Here is a 19,727-nt window from a genome sequence, read left to right on the forward strand (position 1 = left end):
TTCCTGTCCCTTTTCACCTCCACATACCCACAGAAGTCTGGAGCCAGGGTAAATGGCAGCTGTGGGCTTTGGAGACCCCACCCAACTCGACATAGAGTCTACCCAGGCAGGCAGAGCAAGAGAGGCCCCTGCCCCGCCACTGGGACTGCTGTCTCCCAGGGCTGTTCTAGGTGCAAATTTTCACTTTGATTGGATATATAAAGACAGAGCTACTCAACCCCCCAAAATAGATGGGCTGAAACCCTGGTAGCCTAGTGGTCAGATCCAGCCCACAATTGTTTTTCAACACATATAATATTTTTATTTTGCCCATGTTTTTTAAAAAATCAAGAAACTTGAAATAAACATTCAGATTTCTAGCCTTTCTTCAGAAAATATTTGATATAGCAATGGGTTCTGCATGTCTTTAGAGTAGCATTTGGCTAGAGCTGAGTGACAACTGCCTCTTTAGATGGGTTCTATAATTTGTATGTCACCACAGTCCCCATTTCTCTCTATTGCCTTACATTCTGCCTGCCTCACTCACTGACTTTACCAGCCTGGCTCCCCGGGGCCATCTTTGTCACTTCTGCTAAGTTTCCTTTGCCAGTATCTGCTTTGGAGGCGGAATCTCCTATTATCCTCCCACCCCCACCCAATCCTCATTCTCCAAATTCTTGCTGCCCTTACCATAGGCGATTGCCCAGTCATTATCTGTGCCCCCTAATGTTCTTCGTTTTGTTCAAGACCACAAAAACAATGGAATGTCTCCTTACACCTAACTCTTTGTTCTACCCAAAGCATGCAGTTTCCATCTGCTCTTAAGGACTGATAAATCTGTCTTTTCCCCAGTGCCACCTAGCGATGTTGATTTTGTAGCCAATAATACCAGAACTAGTGGGTTTTCTTTTCTGAGATGGGTCTTCAAAAATTTTCTGGGGAGAAAAAGTTTAAAATATGTTGAAAGCAACACCCCCACTCAAAGCTCTCTCTCCAGGAGGCTCTGACTTTGTCTTCCAGACTAGCTATACATTTTTCTAGCACTTATCACTGCCGAGGTTCAGCAGGGGTGCCAGACTAACGCAGAGAAAGGGGCCTCCTGGGCCCATATCCCAGGCTTGCCCACATCTGCTCTACTGAAAACACCAAACTTAGTCCAAGAAACTGCTGGCGATTGATCCTGGCTGACTTGTGCTCACACTCAGCTCAGCGGCGGCGCCGTCCACCCTGGGTACGGTGTTCCTGCTGCAGTTACTGGCGATGAGAAGACATCCAGAGGGCCTCTCGGACAGAGATGCAGATGTGCCTTCATTTCAATCAGCGCTCCAGGTGAGATAGAACGAGAGTGCACCTTTGCACCTGACACCTGGGCTGCCACATCCTGCCCAATATGGCACCTGTCTTCGGCAGCATGTAAATCTGGGCATATTCAGTCGAAGAGTTCATGGGATTTGGCCAACACAGTCAGCGTGGTCCTCATGTCAGAGAGTTCCCATCTGCAGTTACCCTCTACCCAGGCTGTTTCAGGCTGGGAAAAGAGTCCATGTCCCAGAGAGGAACATACTGCTCTGTCACTCCATCCCCAGAGTGGCATCAACTGGCAGGTTTCCCTAAAAGTCAGACTTAGAGGTCTTGGTAAGTCTAGGACTTCTTATGCAGGTAAGTTCCCATCTTCTTTTCATCAATGACATGTGACAGTGAATCATTGTTAATGAGTCATTTTAGCCACACAGACTTCCACTTCCAGAAGCAAAAGGTCTCCAGGTTCTCAGTTCTACCCAAACTCAGATTTCCTTCATCTCTTGGTGTCACCACATACACAGAGAGACACACACACACTCGCACGCAAATGCACGCAATTGTTTCATGGGTGTGGTAAAATATTTTAATTATTAAAAATGTACTTTAATAATAAATTAAGATAAATGTATCATAATTATCCAATAGTTCTAACATATTATGTTCCACAGACTATGTTTACTTTCTCAAAATTTAATGTGAACACATGAACCCACACAAAAGAAATGAGAAAGTTTTATATAACCATTTAGACAACCAGTAGGAAATTTTTGAAAGTGCCATAATTAAGGCACAATAACCCTATTTGAACAAATAAGAAGCTACTAAGTTTCTGCTTAGAAAACTGAAGAGAAATTAAAAGGAAAATATCAAAAAAGAAGTAATAGTCTAAGGTTTGAAACATAAGCCTCCCCTACCACAGAAAAGAAAACAATAACATTGCATAGCATGTGATAGTTTATAAAACACGTGCATATCCATATATTATTTAATTATAACAATCCTATTATTATAATCTCCACACATTTCAGATGGGAAAGCACAGTTCAATAATGCACCCTGGTTTATACTTACACAGTGAGGACTAAATTCTAGGTTTTCTGATGTTGAATCCCTTGAATTTTCTATGATATTAGTATTCAAACTAATCAAACTTCAATTTCATTTCACATTCACAGATTTTTACCAAATCAGCATTTCATCTGTACAATCATTTCCCTATTATTTTCATGTTTTAGCTGCCTCACTAGGGCATTATATATTAAGGCTGGAAGTGTTTTAAAATTATTTTCCTGAGAATGCCCATTAATAGAAAATAATCATAAAAATAAAAACAAAATGGAAACAATATTATTTACTTTTAACCAGATGTTTGCCTGTCAAAAGCTTTGAGTATAAGACATGTTCTCTTTATTTAAAAAAAAAGAAAAGTAGAAAGAAGGAAGGAGTGAAAAAAAGAAGGGAAGGGAGGAAGGAAAGATTACCAAACCTTAGAAAAGTGTTAAAGGCATGCTACAACAAAGCTGACTCTTTCTCCTTGAGTTAGGAGGACTGAAAGCGAACTGAAAAGGGAATAAAACTGCTTCCCCAGGTGATTCTGTGTTATTTAATACTGTGCTCACGAAGCCTCAATGGAGTGCAGCCCATCCTTTGAGAAGCACCGCTCTTAGCCATACTGTACCACGCACTGTGTTAAAATATTGAAATGTGTCTAAAATATTGAAAAGGGATCCACAATTCTTGAGGGTCAAATACTAGCTTGGGCTTAATGATCTCAGGCAGGTTATCTGCAAACTGAGGGGGAGCAGGAGGGATTGGAATGAGGTGTCCAGAGCCCTCCAAGTTCTGATATTTATAAAATCCTAGTCCCTATGAATAGAGAGCACAAAAAAGAGCTCGTGGATGTGTAAGCCAGAGGGAAAAGGAGGCAGGCGCATGCTCGGTACGGGGACAACTGGTTTGTAGTCTGCCTCTTCGCAGGGTAAACTGTTTATACAGGGACATTCTATGTCCACAAAATGTGTGCCTTTCCTTCTGTTTCTTTCCTCCTCCTTTCTTTCTTTTTTTCCTTCTATTTTAGAAGTATTTTTCAGATATATTTTAATAGTAGCTTATTCATTCACACAGTAAAATAAAGAGATGTTGGTTTTGAAAAACTATACATACACACACAAAATAATGACCTTGTGCCTTCACTTAGCATTCAGAAATTTTAAAAAAGAAAAGAAAAGAAAAAGTAATTAGAGCTTGGAAAAAAGGAAGAGGAATACTCAGCATCAAGTTTTTCAAACCAATGGCTTTTTTTAATCAGGAAAAGAATGACCCTAAAAAAAATCACCATCTGGTCAACCTAAATGATATCCTTACTAATAGAAGGAAGCCAATATAAAAGAATACATTTTTTTTTAAATATCCCTAATGTAGAATAGCATCCTGAAAGCATTGGAAAATGAAGGCCAAGTGCCTTGCTGGCAGTATTTGAGTGCCAAGGGTAGGAAGAAAGCAAATTACTTGGTTCTCAGGAAAGTACTTTAGTATAATACCCTGGACTTCTTCACACAAAAAGCATCACTTCCTCAGTGAAACAAGTCAGATAAAATCCACTCCCACAAAAAATAAGCAGTTAATGGAAGAAGTGGTTACTGGAATTTTGTACAACACACTTCTATGTCAGACTAAGAAAATGTGTTATATGTTTTTTTTTCCATGAAAAGGAGTTTTTCCCCCCACTGGCCAGCTGGGTCCCTGGGAGTGACAAAAGAAACCATGACAATAGCAAAATCATTTTTTTTTGTTAATGGGGATGTCTGATGAAAAAAATTTTTTTGTTTGGTAGTATTCCATTTTACTTCCATTTAGACCAAGAAGAGGCTGCATGCTCAGGAAAATCAGAGTTGGTTTCCAAATTGGAAAATGTTGCAAATACCAATAAGGAACGAACATGCTCTAGAGCAACTGCTCAGCCTGGGCGGGGGGAGGGGTGAACCAGATGGTCTTTTCCATCGCAGATTTCGATGATCCACAACAGAACCTGGATGACTAGGAAAAAGTGAGATGCAATTTGGAAATCGCTTTATAAAATAGAATCCCAAACAAAGACATTCAACAAGGCGGAGAAACCTAAAAAGAAACGAAAATGGATTGTGGGTGAGAGCAGAAAGCAAGCCAGTTTGAGATTGTGATAGAGAAATAAAGGTTGTCCCCCAAAACATAGCATTTTGGAGGGGAAGGTGCCTTAGAGAGTTGCTAGTCTGGGGGTAGGGGGACAGTCACAAACCTAAAGGGATGCTCGCCTTCCCAGAGATCAGAAATGATGCAAAGTGGAAACAGCGGGGCCAAGGTTAATTGAAGAGTGTGTGATCTATCTTAAAAGCATTCAAATTTAAAAGACAATTACAATATTTTATTTTATTTGGCATTCTGGCCAAATAAAACACATCTTCAAGCCAGTTCAGGGTAGGAGCTCCCTGTTTGTATGTGTGATAATCTCACTGTTCCTAACTCTACCCCTACACTACACATGAGGAAACTGAGGACCGCAGAGTTCACATCATTTGATGATAAGCACAGAATAGTGGGTGTATGGAGCAAAGCCCAAGTGCTAGGATTATGTTACACACGGAGAGGATGTTAAACAGAAACATTTAAATAACATTAAGGCAAAAGTCCTCTGCGTGTCTCTGGTTCAGGTATACTAAGTTCACATGGTTTATTCTTTTAAGAACAAATCAAATTATCATCTAGTTAAACATAAAGCTACTGAGAACTGGGGGGAGATATAGGGGTAGCCTGTGCTAAAAAAGAAAAACAAACAACAACTAAGTGGTCCAAGAGTCAAACATTCGATTTTTCAAAAACAATTGTTAAATCTATAGTTAAATTTGCCACAATGGCCCTGAGTAAGACGTGGCAAATAGAGCCTGTGCTCTCCATTTTACAGACAGGAAAAAGGAGGCACTTGACAATGGTCGCCTCACAGTTTGTTTTTGAAAATGCTTTTTTTTTTTAAAGTTATAGGTGCAAGTTTCCTTGTAGGTACTCCTCAAAGAACAAAGTATGCAAATCATTTCCATGCCTGGTATTGGTTAATGCACATTAAGAAAATAAATAAGCTTAAGAATCTTTTTTTTTTTTTTTTAGTATAATTCCAGGGAAAAAAATCTCATTGAGATAAATGAAGTGGTGTGAAATCTTCCCAGGAAAGTCCAAGAAGTGGAGAGAAGGATGAGGACACCCTCCCTTGGGGCAGCTGAAACAGACTAGACAAAAAACTGGAAAAGTTCCCTCAGAGAGCCCACTTCTCACCAGCCAACGGGACTTTCCTTCCCTGGTTTCTATGTATCTAAGAAAACACAAATACACGATCCACAGAAGGAGCGAAAGCAGCCTTCACATGGGGCTGGCATCTCTGAAATAAATCTCTCCATAGGTGCTAGGCTAAACCTTAAATATGAAGATATAATCTTTGAGTTTTATAGCAGCATATGCACGGTTCTTCCCCTCCCCCATAAAACTCCAAACATGAACCACCACATCAAATTATTGCTTTTCACAGGCCAATTCAAAAACACCCTATTTTATCACAGAAAGAATATTCCTTATGTATGTGAGTGCTTCCATTATGTCTTATTTGAAGGGGGAAAATGAAATAAAAATCCTATCTGAGATATTTATAGATCTCATAAAACCTGATTCACTCTCATAAGCTGCTGTAGGCTCAGTCATCAGGTAAGGCAGAAATGGCAGGTGCAGTAACCAGCACTGTATTATGTTATATATGCCTAATTCCGGCTCCTAAAAAAAAATAAATGGATGCTGGAAAAACTTAAGATAAGTAAGTCATAAGTAAGATTGGAGAGAAAGAAAGGGGAACAGGTTGGACATTCCCATGAGCAAGCCAAGGATGTCAAACTAGGTCCAGTTTCTGGGGGCAATGAGCATTGCTAGTCTTTCCCCAGTTCTATGCACAAGTTACTTAATGAGAGTTTGTCCTGTGGATGAATAAAGGAACACCATAGCAAACGCCCAGCACTCTGCCTCCCCTCATTCATTGTTTCTTAGACACTCCAGGCTCACTGGGATCTTCAAGAGACCAAAGGTACTATTTAGAGAAAGAGCACTGTGCCACTTTGTGCTATTACTGGCGGGGGTGGGGTGGGTTGGGATGGGGGAAGTGGTGAGAAAGGAAAGAGCACTTGTTGAGTGGATGCTATGTGCCAGAAATCGGGCTGGAGAGCCAATTCTTATGTACGAATTAATAACTCCATTCCACAGATGACAAATGACACTCCGAGATGTTAAGTGACTCTCTCAAGGTTCCAGTTCTGCCTGATTTCAAAGCCTCCATATAATCTGTCTACTGCAAAACACCATGACCTTAAGGAGCATCTAGCACAGTCTAGATTTTCTTGCAGATGAGAAAACCAAGGCCTGGAAAGAAGACAGACCAATGACCTGTTAGAATTCATACATGTCCACTGATCACCAGGCCATGACTTTTTGGCTTCTGCTCTAATGTCTCCTACTTAACCAGGAGTCAGTATAAATGCAAAAATTGAGATTGTTGGGCAGCCTGCCCTAGTTTGGATCCTGGCTCAAACACTTCCAAGCTGTGTGACTTTAAGCAAGCCATTCAATACCTCCAACCCAATGTCTCCACCTGTAAAATGGGGGTAAGTAGAGTATGTATTTCACAGGGTCGTTGTGAGCATTAAATGAAATGACTCATATAAGATGCTCAAATGACACCATGTTTAGGAAGTATTTGATACATATTAGATATTATTAGGGTGTTTATTTTGCTGATAGGAAGAACAACTAAGTGGAGAAAGGGAAGAGGAAAGTGTACCCCAACCACAGGTTTTGCAACTCGTTTGCTTTGCAGCCTCCGTAAAACAACTTGCTTAATCTTCCTATGCCCTAATTTTCTCACCCCTGAATGGGAAATTCTGTAATATCTGCCTGCTTGCTAGTTACCGAAAGAATGTGCCAACGACAAGAGATCATGAGCAAAACACCTCAAGCCCTTCAGAACAAAAGCTCAATACAGATGTCCGTTAGACTCTCACAAGCAAACATGAAAATTCCCATCAAGGAAGAAATCCTCTCTTGGTCCCGATTAAGGAAAGCAAGAACCCGAGCTAGACAGAAAAATGCACAGGTTAGGGCTGAACAATCTTGGCACGCAGAAGCGAAGACGACTCCAGTCTGACATTGAGCAGCATCGCCAGTAGGGCTCCGGACGATCAGTTCTGCACAGCGCCTCCTCACAGAAGACAACCTACATCCCAGGCAGAGACTGCGCTCCACTCACGGCTGCTATCGTGACCAGATGAACATACACTAAAAAGCTCAAAAGCTCAAAAGGTAGGGGTCCAGGGTAGGGAGAATCTATTTCTACTTCTTTATATGCTGAGCAAATTTTGCCGCCTCTCCAAAAATAAGCACCAACACTATGACCACTGCATTGAATTCCTGCTAACTGGGCTCTGGCAGGTGAAGGTCAGAGTGGGGTCAAGAGCAGGCAGGCATTCCCTTACAGGGCAATTGCTCCACGGCTAATTGCCATTTTCACAGCTGGGTTGAGCTTCCCAAAAGGCACCCTTCCATCCTGAGCTCTGAGCTCCCATCCTAATGTTCTTTCTTGCCAACCATACCCCCATCAAAGACAGTTTATAGATGAAAGGATGTAGCTACAGTACATACAATTTTGCAAACATCACAGTTTGAAAAAGAGGCATTTCTAAGGCTTCTTTGTGAAGATCACCACACGCCCACGGTCATTACCACAGGAGCTAAGCCTTCTAAGGGTGTAGAGGCAGCTTCCTTGCCTGAATGTTCTCAGCAGCAATTCTTCCACGGTTTATTTTTGCTCCTTTTACTAGAAAGATGGTTCCTTTGAAATTCTTTATAAACACAGTCGACTTCCAAACAGTGTGGTCGGTCATTTAAGAATATGGAGAGCTGCTACCTAACGCCCATCTGGCATCATCCGACAGATGTGCATGCAAGCACCCATCCTTTTAAAACCACAGAGCACGCTGAGGTCAGTGGAAAATCATGGCAAGGACCTACTGAGAATGAATTATTTGAAACACGGCAAGGCTTGAATTTAATGCCCAACACCACAAAGATTCCAGAAATGGAATTTGACCAGGTTAAGCAAACCTCTGGTGGGTCATAGGAAATGTGAGCCAAACAGGACTGCCTTAGACACTTCAGGGTAAGGGAAAGCAAAACAAGAAGGATGGAACAACACTTGGGCAGCTGCTACTAACCAATGAACTCAATGAAACACATGCACCAGCTCTGTCCTGCCTTATTGTAAACTTCTGGTATGCTTAGATTCCCAGTTATACAAGAAATGAAATATTTCAATATAAGGACTAGGCATCTGCAACCCCGAAATATGTTAATCCTCAAATGATTAATGGCTCAAAGTCTTGGGTGTATGTTGGAGTCACCAGGAAGCTTTACAAACAGTGATGATGTCTGGGTCCCTCCCAAAAAGATACTGATTTAATTGGTCTGGGGTGCGGCCATGTCTGAGATCCATTGCTCAAGACCATCAAATCTTCAGTCATAGTCATAACATTCTCCCCAAATAACTATGGCATGCCTATGATGTGCAAGGCTAAGAAGCAGGTTATATGTTAAAAGACGATTACCAAAACTATGTGCATCAACTACACTTCAAATTGTACAATCTAACTGGAAAAACAAGACAACAGGAAGAGAGAAAGAGAGGAGGTGAGAAAGAGATGGAATATGGACAAAGAAAATCAAGAGGAGAGACGGAAGAAGAGGAAAAGGCTGAAGGAAACAACATAAATAAAGACAGAAGCAGGAAACATGGTCACCTAATTTAGATGGCATTTACTACACAAGAAAGGGGGGAAACTTGTAAAAATTACTATAGGCCTAGTCTTGAAGTACGTTTTATAAACAAGGTTGTAACAATGTGAGTAAATACAGATAGACACAGGCCAGCCTGCAAACACTCACAGAACTAGTATTTTCTTTTTTGGCACTGTCATTCCATTGTGTTACTTTCTCTCCCCTACAAGAGTCAAGCTCCCAGAGGGAAGAATCTATAGGCCTAGTCTTGGAACACCTTGACTCTTTCAAGTTTGGGCTCATCCTATGTGTACCAGGGAGCCACTGACAGTTTGGAAGCAGGTGATGGCAGTAGAAAGACAAGTCCAGGGAGGTGACAGGAGCTGCTCCAGGGCAATGGCAAAGGGAGCGACTGATTGAACACCACAGAAGCCAAATCAATGGGATTTTTCAACTAATTTTTGATGTCAGCTAATTAGCTTTTTTAAATCTAATTTTTTATTAGATTCAAAGGAAACAGAGGAGCCATGAAGACTAGCGTATCAAACCCAGATCAGGAGAAGAACAGTCACAGTATTAAAAGAAATAGAGAAGCCAGGAAACAGAAGTGGTCCATGGAAGAAGTTGATGAGTGAGGGGTCTGGGACATATTCAGCTGAAACGATGGTGGAATAACCCTAAAAGTCTCTCTTGCCGGTGACATATTTCCAACTCAAAAATGTGGGCCTGAAGCGTGGGAGAGTATGTGGAGTTGGAGATGTAGATTATGGCTCTGAAGAAATAAAGAAGTCTCCATTTGGGAAGGAGCTGTCTACTTCTAAGATCTTAGAGATGAAAGAGATCTGTGAGATGAGAATTCTCACCATGGTAGCTACCAGAGATTGCAAGGAGTAGGAAGGGAAAAAAGTAACCAGGACAAAAAAAGTGAAGAGGATCCCCGTGTTTCCCTTTCCTCCCTAGGGACAATTGTGAAAATTGGGCCTGCTTCATCCTCCAGCCCCCAAAAGAGTTTTTTAAAAACCTCATGGAGGTTGAATTTCTTCCCAATTGCTTATTACAATATGCAGTTCTTTTTGTTTAAATCTATAAAACATTCCAACCTCACTGCCCATCCAACATCCTCAATAATTTTTAAAGGACTTCAAAAAAAGATTTTCATGAATTGGCACATGGGTTGGTGATAAAGTTTCACGCAGTCCCTTTGTTGGTGAGGCGTCAGAAACAAAGGCATTTCACATCTCACGTCTGATGCTTTCCCTGTAAAACCCCAGCTCCCTCTTCCATCCAACCCCCTACCACATATGCCTCAATGCACCCTTCACAATCCTGCTCCATTTGTTATTATTTAAGGGCTACTACTTTTTATAAGACTAGAGTTATAATTGGGGGCTTTTGTTTTGTTTTTCAGTGCAGTGTATATTTTCCAATTTACCGTAACACATTGTTAAAAGTGGAAAAGGAATTAAATTACACAAGTAAGCCTTCTCTAAAATATTCAGTAGCTTGGGCTAGGATTCAGCCAATTCCAAAATTCCAATTCCAAAATTCCATGTACCAGTACTCTTCAACATAAAAGGGTGATTTTCTTGACTCCTTTGGGTGGGGGTGATGAGAAAGGGAGGGGAGATGAGAAGTGAGTCAAGGTATTAATATATTCAGAGAGTGTCATGGAAAGAATGCAAACTGATTTGGGCATCTGAAAGTGTCTTGGGCCCTGAAACAATCAGTGTTAATAAGAAGCTGCGTGACCTTGGAGAGGTCAATGCCTTATCTGACTTTAACAATCACTTAGTCCAACCCGAGTCTTTTCGAGGTGAAGAAACCAAGACCCTTTCAAGATTTGAAATTCTGAAATTCTATGTTCCTTGCTTTGGTACAAGGCTGGGGACCTGATTTCCAATGTGACCCTCAGGAATTGTCAATACACCCATATTTAGAAATAGATAGCACATATGGCTCTACATTAATTATTTTAATTACCTCTAATCATTTCCAAATGGCACAGACATGGATGCTATTTCCTGGCCATTATGGACATGTGTATTCATATCATATACTCATCTGCCCTAAAAGTATCCAGCCCCCAACATGCCATTAGCTAAAAGCCTGTCCACAACAGAACTCAGTAAATTTGAAGCATGTTTCATAAACGAGGCTATAACAATGTGAGTAAATACAGATAGGCACAGGTCAGCCTGCAAACACTCACAGAACTAGTATTTCCTTTTTTGGCACTGTCATTCCATTGCGTTACTTTCTCTCCCCTACAAGAGTCAAGCTCCCAGAGGGCAGAATCTATAGCCAATTCCACTTTGCATTGCCAAACACAGTATTTTACACATAACACGTGCTTAAGGAATGAAGTATTTACTGTGAAATATTTTCTATATTTTAATATAAGCAAAGAAAATCCCACAAGGTGTGACTAGGTTCAGCTACCAGCTCAATCAGAAGTCACTCACACTCCAGCAGGCTGACACTAGACTCAAATCCCAAGGATGCTGTGGATGCTGGGCTGTGACACTGTGACATCTACATGCCAAGCATGTGGTGGATAGAGCAGCAGGAAGCTGCACTAATGGAGAGTGGGACCGACATAATATATTTAACAGGACTAAGTTCGTAGGGTTACACCCGATACCAAGTGAGGAAAGCCAAAAGGATTCAAGGCGGTTGAAATAATTCTGTAAATTAGCAGCAGGAAATAAGAGAAAGGTATGGGAGAAGTAAGATCATGACTAATGTCAGGTAAAAGCATGTCCAAATCATAGCAATACTTTGTTTATTTCGGGAACTCTAGACTGAATCAGGATGTGGATGTTTTAAAATGAGCATACAGCGTAACTGATAGAGGAGTGCTTTTTAACTTGTCAACATTACATATAACATTAATGATTAGTTACTATAACTTGTTTCACCAACTTTAACACCATTAGTAGTTGTAGAGTTTTCCAATCACTGTGCTTAAGTAAGATTTGGCATTTGGGGGTTAAAACATTTCCACCTGTTTATACTAAGAAAGCACTCAGCTGGTTTGGGAGAACAAAGAGATTTGTAAAGAGACCAAATCTCTGCCCCTTACCCTTCTGGCACCACTCAAGTTAAGTTGAGGAGCTGTCCTAAACTTTCAGCAAATCTCAATTCCAACACACATGCTAGCTGACGAATGAACCAGAATCACAGAGGCATTTTCTGCATTTGCCAGTCATGGGGTCCAGCAAAGGTGATTAAAAACCCATTGCATACTACTATAAACTGCAAAGACAGGGGGGATCTACCACCCAGTCTGGTATCAGAGCAACTATTCTATCGACATGAGCCAGTAGGGACTGTCCAGAGTAAACTGGGTTCTTCTTTCCCCAGTAGGCACAAAGAATGATTTAAAAAGATTGCAATGCCTTGCTGTACTCAAAAAGTTAAAATACAAGAATTCTCTGAAGGGAGAAAAATCTGAAGATTCATAAGACAAGGGCCAGTAAAAGCCCCATTAAGAGCCTCTCTAAACTATCCTCATTTAAGTGGGGAGGCAAATTAGCCCCCTCTGGCATTTATATTTAGAATGGGCTGGGAGAGAGGAAGAGCCTGCATTTGGAGACTTAAGGTCTCTGATATACTCATACACAAACCATTTCAGGGCAAGGCTGTCATCTTGCATCTTCTGCTCTGCTTTTTAAATGGATAGGACCCCAACAGCCCATTCTCCTCAGGGTAAAGAGTAAGAGTGGGAGGTTCATGATGAACAAAGAATGGTGACTTCCTTTTCCCCCTACTAAGGACAGATGTAGTAAAAAAACTGCATTACAATGTTCACTTACTTTAAAATACCAAACTACAAACAGGTAGACTGAACATTTGAGAGCCCCCAAATCTACACGATGATGTGTCTATTAAAACAACATGGAAATTAATCTATTAAAGAAAGGCCAAGTGTGTGCTTGCATTCACATGTGCTTTCATTTTTAAAGCTACATTTATTTAGTGATTGCATCCTTATAAAGAAATATCCGGATAATAGGGGAAGTTCTGATTTTTTTTCATCTACTAAGCCACTGTTTCAAATAAAAAAATAGATTTACAGTAACTGAAGAACACACAAATCACATACAAAAAAAAAAAAAGGCAGCTATTTTATCCTTTCAATGAGGCTAGCAAGGCTCCTTTGTGTCTACAAATTTCCCTGGGTGGTGCTGTTGCCAACAAATTCTAATTCATGACAAGGTTTTCTGCAAATTGGGGACAGAGGCAAAACTGCAGATGGATGGACCCCACAGTTTGCTTTGTCTTTCTGGCTGAGACAGCACCTGGCTGTTCAGGCCTGTAGAAGGCAGTGTAAAGGCAAGATCATCACATAAAAGGAGAAGCAATGTGGCTTACAGACCAAATCCCATCCCTGGTACCAGAACATTGTTCTTGGAATGCAACCATTTCTGCAGGTTTTCCCCTAGAGATGCTTTGTACCAAAGGCCCTCATAAAAAGTGTTTCAGGGTGCCTGAAACCAAGATGAAATTGCAGTGTTATGGGGACACTTTAGTCCTTACAGTAGCCAAGTATGCCATTAGTTTAAAACAATGGGGGGATGGGGGAGGAAGGAGGAATGTTCTATGATTTATTTATTTGTTTCCAGTAGCAATGGAAAATTTTCTCCGAGCAAAAAGGAGGCCTGAAACTGACCCCATCTGCCAATTATGAATCAGCATTAACAACGACCATAATTCCATAAGAGTTTTCAAGTAAACATGTCGTGCTCCTCAATGACATGCGGCTAAGCTAATTCCAAATAAGACTTGGAACATCATTACTTGACCTGCACTCATGAAACAGCAGACAAGATATAAAGAATATATAAAAATTCTAAATGTCTTTGCATTTTCTAGAAGAAAATAACTAAGAGTATGTACTGTATCAAATCCTTCTTTATTTTCCAAGTCATCATCAGTGAGTCCCAGAAAATCATGATTTCTATTGACAATAAAAGTCATGAATGGATTTCCTTCAATCCATCATCAAGTGGTACCCCATAAGCTACTCCGGCTTCTGTCCTACCCTTGACTTTTTCCCACTTTTGCTCAGACAGCTCTTGGAAAATTTCCCGCAAGTTTTCAAAGCGCTCAGGGCTGGTAGCCTTAAGAGTTGTGCGTCAGCTGAATTCCATAAAATAATAGACCACATAAGCACAGTGTAATTTACAGTTCTATGACAGGCAGAGATGATGTTACTTAGGCCAAGTGCTTAAGTATGCAGTCAGAGCCCAGGAATGGAGAGCTGTTAATGTGGGATGTCCATTTGGATTTTAAAATTATATCAGCAATGATTTTCAGCGTTGGAGCTATGTGGCTAAGGCATCAATGTCTGAAAATCCAATGTCAAAAGGATGATCTCCATGTCAGAAGGTAGCCCTGTCACAGTCAGCGACTTTGTCATAGGCTCACTATTAGACAATTATCCCATACCATAAGTTTTAAATAAAATCCCCAAATAGTCCATCCTCGATTTTCAAATGCACAGATGTTCTTGGGTTTATCATCCAAGCCACTCTTTCTCTAGAAACCAAATCAGATAATCAGAATTTCCGTATTTCGCTTATCTCCCCGAGGCCAGGTACATTGTTCACTTTAAGAGAACATCAAATAATTACTCCTCATTTGACCTCTAAAATCTGATTACCCCAGAGTATCAGGAAACTTCCTCCTGCCTGGGGTTCTTTGTAGCAACCTTCTTGAGCTGTTTTTAAGCAAGGAAGTCTCAAAATTTCATCATCTGAGGGTTGATTTGGAACTAACAGTTGCATATAACCATCACCATCCCTTATGCTCCGAAACAGCAAGGGGTTCAGGGATGGGGAGGAGAGAGGGGATAGAGGTTAGAGGTTTTGTCATCAGTGTAAACGCAGGGTCTTAGTCACCTTTATGAAAAGCAGTTATGACTATAAAGTCCAGAGCATAAAGCTCCTTAGAGTGATATCTTGTTTATAAGTGCTTCTCCACAAGTTGTGTTTCAGTATGAGCATGCCTCTGAAATAACTTGGTGAGAGGTTTTAAGGTGAGGGTGGCTGCAGTTGGAGAGGGCTAGGCAAGAAATGGGGGGATTCTGAAAATTCCTTTGCCTGCAGATAGAAACTAAGCTAGAGGTTCCTTGAAGGGGGAAAGAGATGGACGTGGAGGAGGAGGAGGGGAGAAGGAAGAGCAGAGATGGCTTCTTAGGAAACAATAGATCTAAAATCTCCTCTAATTGTCAAACCAATGATGTTCCTTTGCAGATCTAGAGTTTCTCCTGGATGGTTTAGCCAGATCTAGAAAAGCAGGTTTCCCCTGGAGAGGCCTTCCCCCAAATCAGGCTTTACTACTCTGAAAACTTGAACCAAAACAAAGTTGTGTGATTCATCAGGAGAGAACGTTGTAACAAATAAAGCCAACTTTCTTCCCTCCAACACTGCTTAACAGTTAGTCACAAACAAGGGCTGCCTTGGGCAGGCTGACTAAATCAACAGATTCCCATCCCTAACCTGTCTAGACAGTTGTTAATATGCAACCGATTCTACACCAGTGGGCTGACAGTGTGAAATGAAAGCTATTTCAGAAAATGAAATTCTGGCAACATTTTGGTTTAATTAGCATGTGAACATGTGAAATAAAAGAAGGAAAAAGATCTAGTGAGACCCTGCATGAGACAGTCTTGTTAAAGACTGGGGTAAGGATGCATTGAAGCAATGCCTTATGCTAAAAATGTGTGAATTGTGTGTTTACAGAGTCACAAGTATCTGCCAGCATCTTTGGACAGGAATGCATGCATGGACACACAGACACCAAAGGCCAGTACCTGCAGGGAAACTCACAGCCTCTGATCAGGGGAGAACAACTAGTAACAATGGTCCAGGCAGAGGATCGGCTTTGCCACTGGGCTCCTTATATTAAAAGCCAAACCCCTCTTGCTAGAGCAGCAACTGTTACATCTCAGCCTCAAGCTGGCAAATCCTGCTTTGGATCCCGGGCAGAGGAAATTCAGCCGTTCATTAGCCTTAACAAGCTCCTGTCACTGAGCGGAGAAGTTCCATGAGCAGCCACACACAGAGCCTCTCACAGCCCTCCCCACGGGCAAGCGGGTTTCTCCAGGACCGACTGTACAAGTTCACACTTCCTATGTGCAAATCCGGACTGTCTTCTTGGACTTTCCATGGTGCACACTGTAGAATTTTTAAATACCCGTGTCCCCCCCCCCGCCCCCACCCACCATCTTTCCCGCAGAATGTCCCCTCAGCAGCTCCTAATCGCTGCTGGGAAAAAACCCCCACTGTTTCCGCAGCAGACCCAGCACTTTCCACTGACCAGCACTTTCTTTATTCCACTTCACAAAGCCCAGCGAACTTGTCACCAGCCGGGCTTCACCCTTGCTGGGACGCCTAGCCAACTTGACATCCGTGCCCTTCGGCATCCCAGGAGTTTCTTAACTAGTCCTCTAAAATAAAGTCAGAGGCAGGGAAGCACACACCACCCTTTGTCCGAGGTTGTACTGTCTAACTGGAGAGGGACCTCAAACAAAAAAGAGAAACAAGGACACACACAGAGGGTGTTTTCTTTCTGGAGGCATTACACTGGGGAAACCTACAATGCATTGTCAGCCTAAGACAGATACATCTTCCTGTCCTACTGGAGTATCTTTTGTCACTGGGCTCTTCTTTCTTTTGCCTGCCTTCTAATCTCAAAATCAAGCTCCTATTCTCCATTGACATTCGCTAATTACTGAGAAAACACTCCGCTTTGCTCCTGCCCCCACCCCCCCTCCATCTGACGGTCGGTCGTAAGCACCAGTTGAAATAGATGAACCTGATTTAAGGTACCAAGCAGGTAGGGCTCATGCAGGTAGGTATGCTGTCAGCGATCGCTCTTAAAGCCCCAAGCCACCTTCCCACCCGGCTCCTCCGAACCCCAGAAGTTCGGCAGGTCTCTGACGGGGACAGGGAGCCCGACAACGTGTGCGCAAGGATGTGTGTTGGTGACTGGAACGCAGGCAGCTTGGACCGGCTGCTCAGCTCGGCACACTAAGAGGTTAGGGGTGGGTGGAGAGGTAAGCGCATATGACTGTTTCAGAAAACATTTTAAAAAACATACAGCCAAAAAGGGGGGTTAAAATCAAACAAACAAACAAAAATTCAACCCAAAGCCCACACCAACGCAGCCCCTGCGTCTCCGCCGCCACCACACGATTTACACAAGTAATTTAAATCATTCACCTGCTGCCAGGTCTCCTCCAGGGATGGCAAAGCTGAGAAGTAGCCGGTGTCGTGGACAAGTTGTAGCTCCTGGAATATACTATAACTAGCCAACACGTCCATGCTGCTGCTGCCGGGCAAAACGGGAGGCGAAACCCTCCCCCGAGCACAGTTGGGTCTGTTTGTTTGTCAGTCTGTCTGGCTCACCCCCCAAGAAGGCAGACATCCAGTGGCCCTTTTGTTTTGTTTTGTTTCAGTCAACTAAAAAGGAAAAAAAAAATCAATGCAGGAGAGGGAGAGAGGAGGTGAGAGAGGAGAGCGTGAGTGGGGTGGATGGAGAGAGGCATCCAGCGTGTACAGTGCAGACGACTGCCAGGAAAAGGGGACTTCTCCACGGGAGTAACAATTCCCTTCCAGGGCTCTAATCACTCCAGCTCGTGGATCAGGAAGGGGGATGCAAACTCACTGACACGAAGCTGCCATCTATTTCTGCAGCGCTGTTCGCTCCTAATGCAATCTTTGCTCTTTATTTTGGGAGGTTGCATTTTTTTTTTCTCGCGATCGCTTCTCTCTCCCCCCTTCTCTTCCCTCCCCACCCCCCACCCCATCCATGCTAGTTTGTAGTTCCCCCCCCTTTTCTCCTCCTCCTACTCTTCCCCCTCCCCGAACGCCCTCCCCCCGCCCGGCTCTCCGCGCAGCCGTGGGATCTCGGAGGAGGGCGTCCATTAGGCCGCGTGTGACCATGTAAGGTAAACAGGGGGCTCATGAAGTCACTGAGGACCAATGGCGAGCGCGGAGCGGGGCCCGGGGCGGGGCCTGGCCCTGGCGGCGGGCGCGGATTGGCGCGCGGCGGATCTCCCTGCTGCCTTACAAGGCGGTGCGAGGCGAGCTATTTTTAGAGGGCTATATAAGGGGGCTGAGGCGGCCGCGCGGCGGCTGGGGAGCGCGAGAGCGAGCGCGAGGGACGGGGAGGGCCGCGGCGACACTCGCGCCGGCTCCCGGGACGCCGGGGCGGCAGGGCTCGGGCTGCGCGCTGGCCTCCGACCCTCCCCTCGGTGCCCGGCGGAGCTCCGCGCGTCCGGAATCCGCACCCGTCGGAGGGGAGGGGGTGGCATGCCGCCGCGGTGGCGTGGACGCGGCCGGTCGGGAGGCGACAGTCCGGGGTGCGGGGTTAGGATGCCTCCTGCAGGAGGAACCGCGCGGGAGAGCCGCGGAGACGCCGCCGGCGGGGGCAGGCCGGGAATGACACTTTCCACTCCGCCCCCGCCCGCACAGGGGCGGGAACGCGAGGAGCGAGGCAAAGGTCCTCACGCACAAAGAGTGAACAGAACAGCAACCAAAAGGCACCAAAAGCCCCTTCACAAATTCCCCACGGGCTGCCAGGGCGCAGAGAGGAAGCTGCAGAGGAGGAAGTGCCACACAATGGGAGAGAACAAAGGGGAACGGCGCGCGGAGAGCGGCCCGCGCCCGCCCCGCGCCGCGCCAGGCCCCGCCCGCCGGCGCCGCCCCCGCGCGTTCCCGCCGCCCGGGCACGGGCCGGGCTGGGGTCAGGCGCCCGGCTGGGGTCGTTTTTCGCTGGGCTCAGCGCTCCAAAGTGTGTTAAAGAGAATGGAGGGCACCCAAGTAGACGTGGGGTGCAGGCTGGAGCCGGCTGCTTGCCAGGGGGCCTGTACGTGGGTCTCACCATGTGGCTTCCAGCGGGGCTTCTGTGCAGGGCTGAGACTATGAGAGAGGAGGAACCCGATTGCTTTCTGGAGCTGGGTTATAGAGATAGTAGGTAGAGGTCCGTTATCTCTGAGATGAAAAGGCCACACAACGCACATTGTTTGCTCGGCCAATTGTTTGCTTGACCTTAAATGGTTAGTGTGGTCAGGCTTCCCCAAAATGCACTGTGGGCTGAGCTTCTACTTTTGGAATGATTGCAAAATCCGGTACTTAGTCAGACACGAGAAACTTCGTCCTACCAGTAATGGAAGAAACACATCCATCTTAATCGTCCTCCTCGCCTTTCCCTCCCTTTGACTATGTGGGACTTGATATCACAGTGTTTGAAAGATTCTGTTTTATAAAACAAGCACAGCTTGAAATTCAGTATTTGCTGGGGTAAATTAAACGCGAATTACTGGAATTGAGAAAAGTCTGGTTTATTTATTTGTTAGTGTCTGGAATTCTGTTGATCAGATTCATGGCTTTCACTGTATAATTGATGCGTTTCCTAAATGTAGATACATGAAATGTGCAAGGATGCAGCCACTTAACTAGCTGCATGACTTTGAGCAAATTACTGGGTCAGAGCCTCTGCCTACATATCTCAGAAACAGGAATAGTGATATCTAACTTGTCTAGTTGTTAAGAAGAGTCAAAATAATGATTTTAACTCACCTGGCATAGTATCAGGCACTATTA

General features: G+C 43.7%; 1 protein-coding gene across 3 annotated transcripts in view; it reads right to left on the reverse strand.

Annotated features, from left to right (window-relative positions):
* KLF7 (KLF transcription factor 7) overlaps positions 1-17,899 on the reverse strand; it is an 84,239-nt gene extending 66,340 nt beyond the window's left edge. Inside the window, exons 1-2 of one of the 3 annotated variants that reach the window (XM_012769126.2) lie at positions 17,788-17,899; positions 17,343-17,582 (exon numbers count right to left, since the gene is read on the reverse strand). In XM_012769126.2, coding sequence (XP_012624580.1) covers positions 17,343-17,444 — 102 coding nt within the window. In that variant the 5' untranslated portion in view covers positions 17,445-17,582; positions 17,788-17,899. Of the gene's footprint in view, positions 1-17,342 lie in introns of all 3 variants that reach the window. The other 2 variants (XM_076005873.1, XM_076005872.1) reach the window with 2 other exon arrangements.
* Between the last annotated feature and the right edge of the window lie 1,828 nt (positions 17,900-19,727).

This window comes from Microcebus murinus, chromosome 8 (assembly GCF_040939455.1).
Source record: "Microcebus murinus isolate Inina chromosome 8, M.murinus_Inina_mat1.0, whole genome shotgun sequence".
Classification (NCBI taxonomy): Eukaryota; Metazoa; Chordata; class Mammalia; order Primates; family Cheirogaleidae; genus Microcebus; species Microcebus murinus.